The following is a 13,493-nucleotide window of genomic DNA, read 5'->3' as shown; positions in this document are numbered from 1 at the left end:
CACACACACTCACACGAGCGTGCACGTGAGAGTGTGTGTTGAACATCACAGAGAATCCAGAACTCTGAGATTATGTTTGTTATTGGTAATTTGTCACTAACTTTAAACAGTGGTAGAACACAAACCCCGATGACTGGGGTAGAGTCAGAGTCTCTAATTCACAGTTCCTAGCATCAGGAAGCACATAGCTGGGTGATGGTTCGAGAACAGACTAAAGGTAATCTCTAAAAGAGACCTCTTAGCAGGGCCTTCCAACAGCCTTCGCAGAGTGACTTTTCTACTGACCAATGCCTTGTTTTAAAATGCAAAGAACTCCATGGCGGGGGCAGAGGCAGAGGCAGGGGCGGGCACCACTTTATACTGGAGTTTAAATCACTGCTTCTCGATGTCTTCTGCACCGTGGAATCCCTTCATCGTTCCTGTATGCGGCCACATCGTGAGCAAATTGATTGGCGTGCCTCATTGTGCATTAATCCTAATTAGTGGGGGTGGGGGTGGGACCAGGTGATGCCGCTGTGGTTGGACCATAGAACACATTTTGAGCAGCAAGAATTGTCATGTTGAATGTGTGTGCATGTGTATGTGTTCATGAAGGCCTCTGTACATGTACATAATCCTGCCATGCTTCTTAGTGTTCCCTCTAAAGATGGATTGTGTGCATGAATCTGGATGGCAGAGGTCAACCTCAGCTCTCTTGTTCAGCCACTCTCTGCACTGATTTTTGAGACAAGGTCTCTCACTTTTACCTGTAATTTCAATTCAGCTAGGCTAACTGGCTAGCGAGTCCCAGGGATCCACCTGTCTCTGCCTCCTCCCTGTTGGGATTTCATGAGTTCTGGGGCAAATCCTTGGGCAAGTTCTTGACTGACTGACCACTTCCTCGCCTGCACCAAGTCATCTCCACACCTCGTTCCCTCAGAAACGAAAGCTTGTCTCACGATGGCGTACTCACGCTAAGTGGAGGATGTCTCATGAACCGCGAGCATCGCGACCCGCCCCTGCTGACGCACGCACTTCTGAGCCCTCCTTAGGCCAGCTCTCTTGCCTGCTCTCTGGGCTGTTAGCTCGGGTTTCTGCTCAGATGTGCTTGTGAGTAGGGCTGCGAGGGGCTTCGCTGATAATGGCATCCAAGGGCGATCAATTAGCACATTTCAGGTGTCTCTGGTCATGGGCGCCTGCCTCGTGAGTCTCCACTAATGCAGTTGGAACTTTTTCTTTTTCCGAATCATTAGGCATCCCTTCCACGTTACTTTTCGCTTTCCAGCCCTTCGTGGAGAAGGAGTCTATTTTAATACTTTGCTAGCACATCTGCCTGGGAGGGTAATTCAGGGAGAAACCAGGTGCTAACATTTTTTTTTAAAGAACTTCGTTTTTCTGAATCCTGCTAAGACATTGATCCTTTCTCCCGTCGTTACTTGAATCTGAGCATGAAGCTTTGGCATTAATAAATAGGTGTGAGGAAGACTGTGTCTGGCGGTTGAAACTGAGTCTGGGAAGATGGACGGGACTAGTGGGGAGGGGCCTTCATCTGTGGGAAGAAATTTCCGGTAGTAGATTCTGTATTTTGACCTAAATCCCAGTGTCTGAGAAGAGAGGTGCAAAGCAGCAAAGATGAGACCTAGAAACACCCGTGATGAAACACCCGTGATGTGAGCTGAGCAAGTACTCTGTGCTTTGGGGCTTCTTAAACCCTAAGGGGCACAGGGATCCTCCAGAGGAATCTTGTTTAAAATGCGGAGTTGGAGTTGGGGTTGTGGCCCTGGTGTGAGAGTGCCGTCCTGTTGAATGCTCTCATGCAGAGTGTGGAGGTGAGGGCCGGAGGGTGCGGGTTTGATCCTCAGTATGCTATAAAAGAGGCACAGTGGGCATAGCTACAATCCCAGCACGCAGAAATAAAAACAGGAGGATCGGGGTTGAAGTTCAAGGGCATTTTCAGTTGTATAGCCAGTTCAGGGCCAGACTTGAGGTCAGCAAGGACATCTTCAGCTGCATAGCCAGTTCAGGGCCAGCCTTGAGGACAACTTGAGACTGACAAAAAGAAAAAGAAAAAGAAAGAAAGATAGTTTTCAGGTTCTATTATTTAAAGAACTTATTTACTTGTTTATTTTAATGTATATGTATATCAATTATTGAAACAACTTGTAGATAACAGTTTTAACATTTTGGTGTATAGTACCACGGGTTTTGTTCACTTGACTGGTTTAAAATGAGTTTTAGGTCAGAAAGATGACTCAGTGATATCAGTGCTGCCAAGCCTGATACTCTGAGCTGATCTCTGAAAAACAGGGTAGGAGGAAAGAACTGACTCCCACAGTTGTTCCCTGACTACACAAGTGCCGTGGACACCATACACATACTCACAATCAATCAATAAAATGTCATTTTTAAGGATTTTATTTTTTGTTTTATTTTGCTTTGTTTTTGGCCTGGCAGTTGTGGTGCATGCCTTTAATCCCAGCACTTAGAAGATAGCAGTAGGTGAATGTTTGAGTTAAAGGCCAGCCTGGTCTACAGAGTGAATTCCAGAACAACCAGGGCTACACAGAGAAACCCTATCTTGAAAAGAAAGAGAGGAGAGAGAGAGAGTGAGAGAGAGAGAGAGAGAGAGAGAGAGAGAGAGAGACAGAGAGACAGAGAGACAGAGAGACAGAGAGACAGAGAGACAGAGAGAGATAGGGAGGTTCAGAAGGGAAGGTGCTATCAGAGAAACAAAATCCACCATGGCCAAAAGGAGAAGATTTTTAAAAGTCTACCTTTACATGACCAATTTTTTTGCTCCAAAACAGCAACGAGGACGTGGGGAGAGAGCAAGTCAGAGGTCCACAGCGCATCCCAAATGACCACTCGACTTCCTCATGTATATTCTCTTTCTAAGAGATGTAAATAATAGCATAAGAATTGTGGCTAGTACTTGGAAAATGGCCACCCATGGTCAACGAGTTACATAAGGTTCAGATTTAGCTGCTTTGCATCCCAAACAAGCCTGCTGAGCTTTCCTCAAATACCTACTACCTAGTAAATTCATCCAACAAGCGTGTGCTGCATAAGCCCTGGACAGGATCCTGAGGCCACCCTGGAAACGAGACAAAATGTGCCCTCTCTCGTGGCGCTCTTTTCCTAGTTTCTATATGGAGTTGGAACATTTTCAATGGTGCAAAGTTGTTGAAAGTTGGTAAATCACAGTCAAATGATTTCTCATTCATCAATCAACTACCTCTCTGACTTGTTCATTCAAAGTCATCTTCTTAGTGCCTACCAGGTTCCAAACGCTATTCTAGGCATAGGAGGGGAGACTTGAATGGGACATTGTGGGTCACCTATGGGTTTAAATGTAATAATCGGAAAATAAATAAGCTCACAAGTCCACGGGCAGTGATGGTTCATGATTGTAGCCTTCTGGTATGAAGTACTTACGGGGATATAGGATGGCAGCAGCTGTGGCGGGGGACTGTTGTAATACAGGAACCCTGGGAAGGAAATCATTCTTTTTACCTTAAAGTGTCAGAGAGTGTTTCTCCAAGTGGGGATAAAATGCCCTGAACTGAAGGATACATTGAGGGCTAACTTAGATTTAGACAAACTGTGGTTAGAGAAATACAGAAGGGAGTCTGAGGTTGTATGGGGAGTATATAGTGGGGTAGATAAATACCACCTATTTCCTGGAATAGGCAACAACATCTCCAAGGCCTGACTTACTCTGCATTCTTCCATGAGGAATTCTTCCTGGCACTCTGGAGCCAGCTCTCCAGCTGAATTAGGATTCCCAGAGAAACAGGATCAATAAGAGAGACAAGTGGATGAGCAGATTATAATTAAGCTTATTGGGAGAATTATCTCACATGACCATGGAGGCTTGGGACTTTGAAAACGCCCCATCTGCAAGCTGGAGAACAGGGCAGCTAGGGCTATGGCTGAGCCCAGATGTCTAGGTGCTACTATTGAAAGCCCTGCAGTCCCAAGACCACATCTAGACATCTCTGATGTCTAAGGTCAGAAAATGGAAGGTTGTCCCGGATTCAAAAAGAAAAAGACAACTAGCAAATTTGCCTCTCTCCTTGAACTATGGGCCTCCTAAGAAAATACACAGGGGACAAGGAAACAACTGGTCAGGCTCCATCTAGTCCCCTTCATCCATCCATCCCCTCCCCACCATCTCCAACACAAACATGCTCAGGCCATCTCTTGGCACCAGCATTAAACCTGAGTGTAGAGCACTGAAGAGATGACTAGGCAGTGTACCCAGATTCTGCTTTCATTTATAGCCTACCGGGTAGGGCTTGTTACCATCCGCAAGCTACAGGTGAGAAACAAGTTTCCAGCAGTGTAAGGACATGGCACTGGGAACTGGGGAGACAACAACCACGCTTGGCTTGGTCGTTAGACCCTCTCTGACTCAAAGGACCCAGGGAGTGGCAGTGCTTCTGTGCCCAAGCAGAAGGCCTGGATTGAAATCCCATATCATCCTCTGATGCATGATTAATAAAAACTCAGAGACAGATATTGGGGTTCAACCTGAAGATCACAAGAGCAAAGCAGTCGACCACTAGTTCTTACTTCAACTTCAGTCCGAAAATGGTGATCCTGCCTCCAGGAATCTCAGAATGAGACAGAGCTGAGAATTGCCTCCTCCCGTTTTATAATCCTCTCTGGTTCTGGGATTAAAGGTGTGCACCACTACCACCTGGTTTCTATGGCCAACTAGTGTGGCTACTGGGATTAAAGGTGTGTGTCATTGCTGCCTGGTCTGTATGGCTGGCCAGTGTGGCTGTTTTACTTTTCTGATCTTTAGGAAAGCTTTAGTTATTAAAATACAAATGAAATGCCACTACAGTCCTCATTTTCTGTATGCATGAACATGTTACTTCACTTATCTTAATGTCCATTTTATCATTTGAAAAAACTTAAGAGATGAAAACAGATACTGCTGTCATACTGCTGCGAGGGTTGAATTATATGTTTCATATAAACCTAATTTTCCAACTAGTAAGAGCTTTGCTAATTGTCTGGTATTTCTGTTTATTTCAATAATTTAAGACCCAGTTTATTAGAAGTGATATGGGAAGCGTACCTGTAAGGAAGGCAGTCTTCATTAGGGCATATGGTGGTGTACATCCACTGGCTCCCTGTATCAACACAGGATTGTGGGAAGGAAGTTTCTCTGGACAAAAGCAGGCTGCCTGCAACTCCACTGCTTTGGCTCAGAGCTCAGCCTACTACCACAGCAGTTCCTCTGAAAGAGCTCTATGGAAAGGGGATACCACAGGGTACCGATGTGCTAGAACATTTAACATCTTGGAGTAGGGACCAGGTGTCACCTTCTGGGTGTACAGCTCTGGGGCTGAGGGACCAGCCCATCCTGACTTCTGAGGAACCAACTCCTGAGCCTGTTTGGAGCTTCCTCCTAGTGACGACTGTTGGGGTGAAAAGAAATCTTAGAACTTAACATCACACAAAAGTAGGAAACCCATTTTTAAGTAACATTGACTCAACAGGTCTTTTCAAGAATAACCTGTATTTTCTGAATGCAATCATTGTTGTCCCAAGTCTATAGGAGAGGTAAACTTGTTAGAAGCCAGGAATGGTGGTGAGCTCCCCCAAGAATGGTAGTGAACTCCCCCAATGATGTTCTTATATCCTGTATGTTGTGCCAAAGATAGGTGTTACCAACATCTCACCAGAGCGTGATGTTTACTCCTACAAAGAGTTTGAAGAATAAGCAAGGGCTTTGAGTTTAAACATTGAAAACTTTAAAGCTCAAGTAAAGAGCTTCCTAGAACACCCAGTAAGTAGCATCCTTTGCTGATGAGGCAGGGCTGCAGGGAGAGCAGGAATGCCCTGGCACAGTGACTCTCACCTGCCTGCTGCAGCTGCACCTTGGTACAAGCTCTGGCATCTCATTACCCATGGTGACTTCTGTCAGTCTCCAGTGGTGACACAAAGTTCTGCCACCATCACCCAGCACCAATTTCTTTCTCTGCAATCTCCCAGTCTCCTGTTGCCGTCATTGATGCCCATTATCTCCAAGGCAGTTTGGAGAGGATGATTCTTTGTCACTGTCCCTCGTGGAAGAGGCAGGACACTAAGGGCATGGTCTCTGGCTTGAATGACAAAGGGATGCTGTTTTCTTGCAGACATGGCAAGAATGTCCTACACAATTGTAATTTTTCACCTGGGCCCTAAATCATGTTGTTCGGGACCCCAGCTTCTTCCCAAATATGTTACTGTATTGCTGTTGACAACTTATTCTAACTAGGTTGACTTTCAGATTCAGTCCAAAAGCCAGACGGGAAGCAAAACAACTTTTTTCTTTATAATCTCTCTTTCTATCCTCATTCATCTACACAGTCTGTTCTCCACACTAAAGAGAAAGCCCTTTGTCTACCAATGATTGCAAATAGAATCAGTCCCCCTAGTGTGTGTGTGCACATATGCATGTGGAGTGTCTCTGTGTGTGTCTGTGTGTTTGTGTATCTCTGTGTGTATCTGTGTGTCTATATGTCTGTGTGTGCTCGTATATGTGTGTCTGTATATTTATGTGTCTGTTCATCTGTGTATCTGTGTATATGTCTGTGTGTCTGTGCATATCTGTGTGTCTGTGTTTGTATATCTGTGTGTGTTTGTGTATCTGTGTCTGTGTGTCTGTGTATCTGTGCGTCTGTCTGAGCATCTGTGTATCTGTGTGTCTGTTTATGTTAAAAACTCCAGAAACTCAGGCCATTTTCAGGAAAGTTTGCACTGCTAAAGAAAAAGAGCCCAGTGAAAGCAATTGGAACTACACAGAGGCTGTAGAGAGAAGTTACAAATCACATGACAGAGAGGGCAGGGCTGAGCATAGATTTCCCCTGGTAGAAATACAGAGAGTTCTTGGAGGAAGAATGTCTGGAGCCAAGCTGTATTCACAGCCTTGGGAGGAACTGGGTCTGGCCTGATAATAGGCACCAGGGACTGGCGGAGGGAAGAGGGTAAGAGCACCGTGAGGGAAGACAGATCTGTGCACATGGAGCTGCCTAGGAACAAGGGTCAGAAGTATGGGGCGTCTGGGGACAAATCAGGGTACTCACTCTCCTCCTGTGACGTTACCTCCTAACTAAAGTCACCTGTGATTGGAGCTATATTTTAAAGGAAATTTTTATTCTAAAATGAATTCCAACTGGTTTCATGCCCTTTCTGCTCTTGCATCCTGTCCCACGATGCCTTGATATGTTTCTGCTTACGGCACACCTCTCTTCCTTAAGAAGCCTCAGAAAGTTCTGCCTCCCAAGCCTTAGCTCCCCATTTGTTCCCTGGTGAGAGCTCTTTGCTGTGTGTCCTCGTTGCCCCATCTGTGTGTGCCACATTTCCTGCTTCTGACCTCCCTGTTTTTAAGGCAGTAATGATGGGGACCAACAGCGCATCCTGTGTTTGCTTCTGCCTCTCAGGTCTCCAGGGTTCTGCTGGAGCTCCCAAGATGGAGCAGTGATTAACCAGGGGCGGAGACTGCTCTCCACAGCAGACACCTGCTTCTGGCATCAAAAGTGGGGCTTGATCTGCATTTTTATTATCGAAGTAGACTGTTGAATCTAGGGTGGTACCTAAGTCATGGCAAAGATTCATGTTCAGCCCTCTGTAAAGTCATACCTTCATTTTTTTTTCAACTTGGAGCTGTACACTAGATGCCAAGGGAGCAGTTTAAATTTGTTTGGGACACGAATCTAGAGCAGCACCTTCACTGAAATGAAGAGTGGATCTAATAACCAAAATACAAATGGTCCCCAGATCCACAGCCTTCACCTGAACATTACACAGGGCCAGCAGGTGAAAACAGGAGGGTCCCAGCTCACATTAGGTCTGAATGAAAGACAACAAGGCATACGAAGCATATTTGACTTAGAGAACACCATCCAGGCCGAGATATGAATTATGGAGGGAAAGTGGGCAAACCTCAAGACTTAAAAGGGTTTCATCATCTATTATTCCGTTCTTTGTAAAGGCAGGGTTGCCATAGCAACACATCACAGGCTGAGTGTCTTGAACAACATAAATTTATTTTCTCACAGTTCTCAAAACTGGAAATTCAATGTCAAAGCGTCGGCAGGACTGACTTCCTCTGAGGCTTCTTGTTCTGGCTTACAGATAATCATTTTTCCTATGTCCCTCATGTGGTCAGTCCTCCAACATACAGCCATCCTTGGGGTCTTTGCGTGTCCAAATCTCTTATTATAATGAGAGAGTCAATTGGATGTAGAGCCTGCCTTCATGTTCTCTTTTTCACTTCATCATATCCTTAAAAGCCTTATGGTAGAGCCATAATCTAAGGGGGTCGGTTAGGGCTTTGACATGTGAATTTGAGAGGGAGCGGAATCCAGTATGAAGCAAGAATCCAACAGAAGTGTTATTTGAATGCTAATGGTTATCCTTGCTAGTATCTCTGGAGTATTGCTCTGTGCTTGACTTTGCTATAGCTATTTCCCATATATTCCTCTTTTTCACAACTAGATTTCATGTAATAGGATGTGTTGATGTTGAGGCATTTATAGATTGCTACCATTTCTTCTGGAACATGATCAGCTTTTGTCTGTGCCTTCCTTGGCTCTGATGAATGTTGTACTCCAGACCATGACCTTGGATCCCTGTAGCTAACTGTGATTTGGAGTAATTGGGGGCTCTTGTCCCCAAGCTTTGGTGGGCATACAGTCTCTGGGAAGAGTATGCTGCTTTTCTCAACCCACTACCAAAAGCCTCCACCTTAACCGGGCGAGGAGACGGTGTGAGCTGGAAGACCACAGTCTCTTTCTGAGACCTTACACTGCCTGCCTCTTCTATACATCTGAGCTTTCTTCTGAGTTATGTAGCTGAAAACCAACTCTAAGATCTGCAGGGCATGCTCATACCTCATAGCAAGACCTCAGCACACCACTGTGTTCCTTCAAAACACTTGGGCCAGAATTGTCCATTTAATCCACCTAGCAATTTAGCAAAAGAGCTACTCTTGCTTACCTATGAGGACAGTGAAATCAACCTAGCTGAAGTTCTGGCTTCCCTGATTCCCTTGTGTGGCTCAGACCTCAACAGCCTCTCGAGTGGCTCTACCTGGCCTCCCTTGTGAAATGCTCATTTTCATCTCTACCAGCAACTTAACTATGCTACACAGTTAGTAAGCTGCGCTGCTGTCTGTCTGGCAATCAGAACCCACGCTTGTATCATCTGCTCCACTACTGTGCTCAGCCTCCCATCTCCGCTTTCTCTTATGAGACTCCTAGCTTGCACCTTTTTTAGGGTTCTTCCATGCCACTGCTCAGACACCTTTCATCCCAAAGTCACCTACAAATTGAACTCCTTAAACTGGCATAGGGGTAACCCTGCCCCTGACACCATGAATCTATCCAACATGGGCAATTGCTGCGTCATGACTGGGCAGTCCCACATCACTGGGACATCTTTAGAGTAGGGGTGCCATGAGCCTGGGTGAAAAGTGACATTAAACTTCGTCTCTTCTCCCTGCTTGCAGGAGGCTCTGTCGGTGGTGAGTGACGACCAGTCCCTCTTTGATTCAGCATACGGAGCGGCAGCCCATCTCCCCAAGGCAGACATGACTGCTTCGGGGAGTCCTGACTACGGGCAGCCCCACAAAATCAACCCACTGCCACCACAGCAGGAGTGGATCAACCAGCCAGTCAGGGTCAACGTCAAGCGAGAGTATGACCACATGAACGGATCTCGGTAAGCCTGCCGGAGCTGACCTTCATGCCCCTGGGGAAGCCTGAGCACAGGTCCCCCCAGGCCGCCCCGGCAGACAGATCTGCACTGGGAGTGTGTGTCATCTCCTTGTCCGTTGTGGCAAGTGAGGTCTCTGAGTGGGACAAGATCAGGAAGCCAGTCTGGCTCTCAGGGTCCAGGTGCAGCCCACAGAAGCCAAGTTGGGGATCAGGCCCCAAGACCCCATGGCAGATACTCAGAAATGCATGTTTAGTGTCAGGCTCTGGGCCAAGTCCGGCCCCTCTGGAGAAGTAACAGCAGTAAGGTGCCCTTCCTGTGTCATTGAGGATGTTTAGCCTCTCTGGGCATGACTCACAAGAGTGAAGATGACCCAATCATTCTTCTAGTGAAAGTGCACAAGTGGTAAGGAAGATGGATGCGTGCAGGAAGCAAGCCTCGTACGTCGGAAGTGCATGGGAGGGGCATTAGGGAAGGTGTCCAGGCCAGGTAGGGCTTCACTTATGGAATGGGGAGGAGAATCCAGAGACAGGCAAACTACCGAAGAAAGAAGCACAAACCCGTGGACAGTTGGCCCAGGCTTCAGGACCTGCCTCTACATTTTGGCTAAGCTGTCTAAATCCATCTGAGTAGCACCTTCATCTTGTCTAAACCAGAGCCAGGACACCTGTCTTTTCACAGGTTTAGTGAGTGTGCTGTCGTAGGGAAAGGAGCAGGGCGGTGTCTGTGACTCCAAAGTGCCCAACAATGTCTGTGACCACTATATACAGAGACACAAAGGGGAACCTTTAGCCTTCTTCATTGCCTGATAATTCCCAGTGGATTCCCAGGTAATCCACTCACCCTGAAGCAAAGGGACAAGAAATGAAAAAAAGAAAGAAAGAAAGGAATTAAGGAAGGAAGGAAGGAAGGAAGGAAGGAAGGAAGGAAGGAAGGAAGAAAGAAAGAAAGAAAGAAAGAAAGAAAGAAAGAAAGAAAGAAAGAAAGAAAGAGACAGGCCTTGGCAGATAGGGTGAGAAGCCAGCCCATTCCATAGGCTGAGGCTGGCCTTCAGTACTGGCATGACACCAAACAGCCTCAGAGCCATGAGTTGGGGTTGATGAGGTAACTAACAATCGTTGTTTGCAAGGATTGGGGACAGGAGAGGCAGAAGGATAAGAAGCTTCTAAAATAGCCCAGATTTAAAAAAAAAAATCAGTTCTGGGTTAGGGTGACAGCAATGATTACAGAAATGGAGGAGAGACGCATAAGAGGCAGATCAAAGGGGCAATTACCAGAGTTTACACTTAATTAACAGTGGAGCAAATCAGGTGAGAGAAGAGAACAGAGGCTGCTGGGTCTGGACATTTGAAACGGGGGTGCAGTCAGCAGCCCCAGGCAGGTGGGGAGAGGTGGTGCCTCGGGGACATCGCTATGTCCTTTAGGAACCTCTCTGAACAAGTGGTATGACCTCTAGATGAAAATGTCTCCTGGGTTTTGGAAGCCAAAGCCCATAGGATTTGGGGCTGGAATTGGGGCTTAGGTATCAACTTCAGGAGGCTTAACTGTGAAAGTGAGTCACGGAAGGCGGGAGCGGGCTGGTGGGGCTGCAGGGAGGGAGTTCCTCCTTGCAGCTGTCTCTGAGCTGCCTTCCAGAATCCTCAGTCCTGCTACCCTTCTATCCCATTTAACTAAAACCAGGAAGTGAAACCTCGGCCACCCTTCCCGGGTGCAGAGTCTCTGAGCTTGCGGCCCTCCATAGTGCTTCTCTTTGCAGAATGGCGATTATGCCAGGATTCCTGCAGGTCCAGTTCTCAGAGTACAGTTTATCAAGTACCTTTATCCACAGTCTTGTATCGCTTGCTCCCTGCCACTCTCCTAGGAGGCCAATATTCTAACCTTGTGACTATGTAGAAAGGAAGCCAAAAGAGACCACGCTGCCACCAGTCCAGGCTTTCTGGTTCCTCGGGTGTCTTCCTGCTACTCCCTCTCCGCCTGTGCGCCATTGTCCCGCACTATGATGCCATTCTGCCAGCACCCTCTGGTGATGAAGGCAGTACAGAAATGTCTCCCAAACTGCCTAGGTCACAGGGTGCTCCTGCTCCTTATTGAAAACCCAGATCCCAATATTGGAGAGTCCATGGTCTTGTTGCAGTCTGATTCAAACTACTAGTGTCTGCCAAGCCTATAGCTTGGGCCACTGCAGAGGCACCCCATGCCCCCTTTTCCCCTTACCTTCCCATGGTCTAGTCTCCCAACAGGCAACAGTGAAGGTCAGCCTTTCTTAAGAGTAACCTTCTTTCTCAAAACCCTTCAGCATCTTATAACAGATCCTAAAGTCCTTAGCAGAGTCCCACTGCCTGCCCCATATTCTCCCTGGCTCCATCCCTCCCTTCCTCTCCCCCATCACACAAGACTCTAGCTGTTCCTGGATACCCTAGCGCACCACTACCTTAGCTTATCTTCCCCAGAGTCCTTCTTTTCCAGAACGTTCCTACTCCATTTATACATGTGGTTCTCTCTGGCCTTTGCCTGACAGTCCCCCAACCTAAAACAGAATAGAGTTCTTGTCTCCACCCTGCTAGCATGTGCGCAGGGAGCAGAGCTCCTGTAGATTTTAAGGAAAAGGCTAAGTGAGGCACAGGAAAGAGGGCCAAAGTTAGATTGCCTCTTCAAGGTCATGTCGTGTAGGTAGAAGTTGGGTCTCCCTTTCCTGAAACAACTGGCATGTGTTTCAGATTCTCTCAGATTTTGCAATGCTTCTACACATAGCGAGATATCTTGCAGATGGGGACACAGGCTAAACCTGATAGTCACTGATGCACCTATGCTCACTGCCCAACAGTGAAGTTAGAGTCCTGTGTATTTGCTGTTGGACTGTTGCTTCTCTGGTAAGATCAGGTATGGGATTTTCTGCTTATGGCCTCATGCTGATACCAAACTTCTCAGACTTTAGAACATTTGAGGAACAGATTCCCTATGGAAGACTTCCCACTGTTATCAATGCCCAGGCTGAGTTAGCCCGTGGATTTGAAGCACAGATGGGTGCTAAGAAGTCGGCATCTCTAAGCCCACTGTCCCTTTCCCTGCTTCCTGAGGACTCCTGGACCCTCCAGGATAGTGTTACTAAGCTCAGAAAATCCTGCAAGTAAACAGACATTCCAGACCCACTTTTTGGGGTCTTACCTGGCTTTGATCACACAGACGCCGGCTAGAGGAAGCCTGTCTAAGTGCCTCCGTAAGCTGGGTGAATATTTCTCTGGCTTTGGTTGTACAAAGTAACATCAACTGGTCCCCCTTGTTCTGACTTAGCAGGTAACCGAGGAGGTTCTGAACGGCTGAAATAGTCTCATGTCTTCTTCAGAAGCAAAGGTCGAGTAAACTTAGAGGCAGCTAGGTAGGCACAGCCATGGTCTGCGCCTAATCATATCCTCAAAGCACTCACATGAAGGACGGTAGAAAGCCAGGGTCAGGGACTGTCAGAAAGATGCTTTTATTTAAGAGAAGACCATGCCTGGCCTTGACTTATTATTACTTAACTATGCGAAAGAGATGGCACATAAAGACACTAGGCTTGGTGGCTTGCACCTGTAATCCCAGTGGTTGAGGACATTGGACACACAGCCTGGCCTACTAGGAAAGATGCAGATTCTATATCACAAAATGGTAAATGACTCCCGAGGAACAACACCCAAAGTTGTCCTTTGATCTCCAGAGGCATGCACAGTAGCACAGAAACGCATGCATATACAAATACATACAGTACACACACACACACACACACACACACACACACACACAGAGAGAGAGAGAGAGAGAGA

The 13,493-nt window shown here is 46.8% G+C and overlaps 1 protein-coding gene across 1 annotated transcript in view; it reads left to right on the top strand.

Moving 5' to 3' along the window:
• Fli1 (Fli-1 proto-oncogene, ETS transcription factor) overlaps nt 1-13,493 on the top strand; it is a 121,733-nt gene that overhangs the window by 58,027 nt on the left and 50,213 nt on the right. The window contains exon 2 of the mRNA XM_005347005.3: nt 9,488-9,699. Within this exon, the coding sequence (XP_005347062.1) occupies nt 9,488-9,699 (212 nt within the window). The remainder of the gene's footprint in view (nt 1-9,487; nt 9,700-13,493) is intronic.

The sequence above is a fragment of the Microtus ochrogaster genome, chromosome 5, assembly GCF_000317375.1.
Source record: "Microtus ochrogaster isolate Prairie Vole_2 chromosome 5, MicOch1.0, whole genome shotgun sequence".
NCBI lineage: Eukaryota > Metazoa > Chordata > Mammalia > Rodentia > Cricetidae > Microtus > Microtus ochrogaster.
Note: the sequence above shows the minus strand (reverse complement) of the source record. Positions and strands in the feature narration are given on the sequence as shown.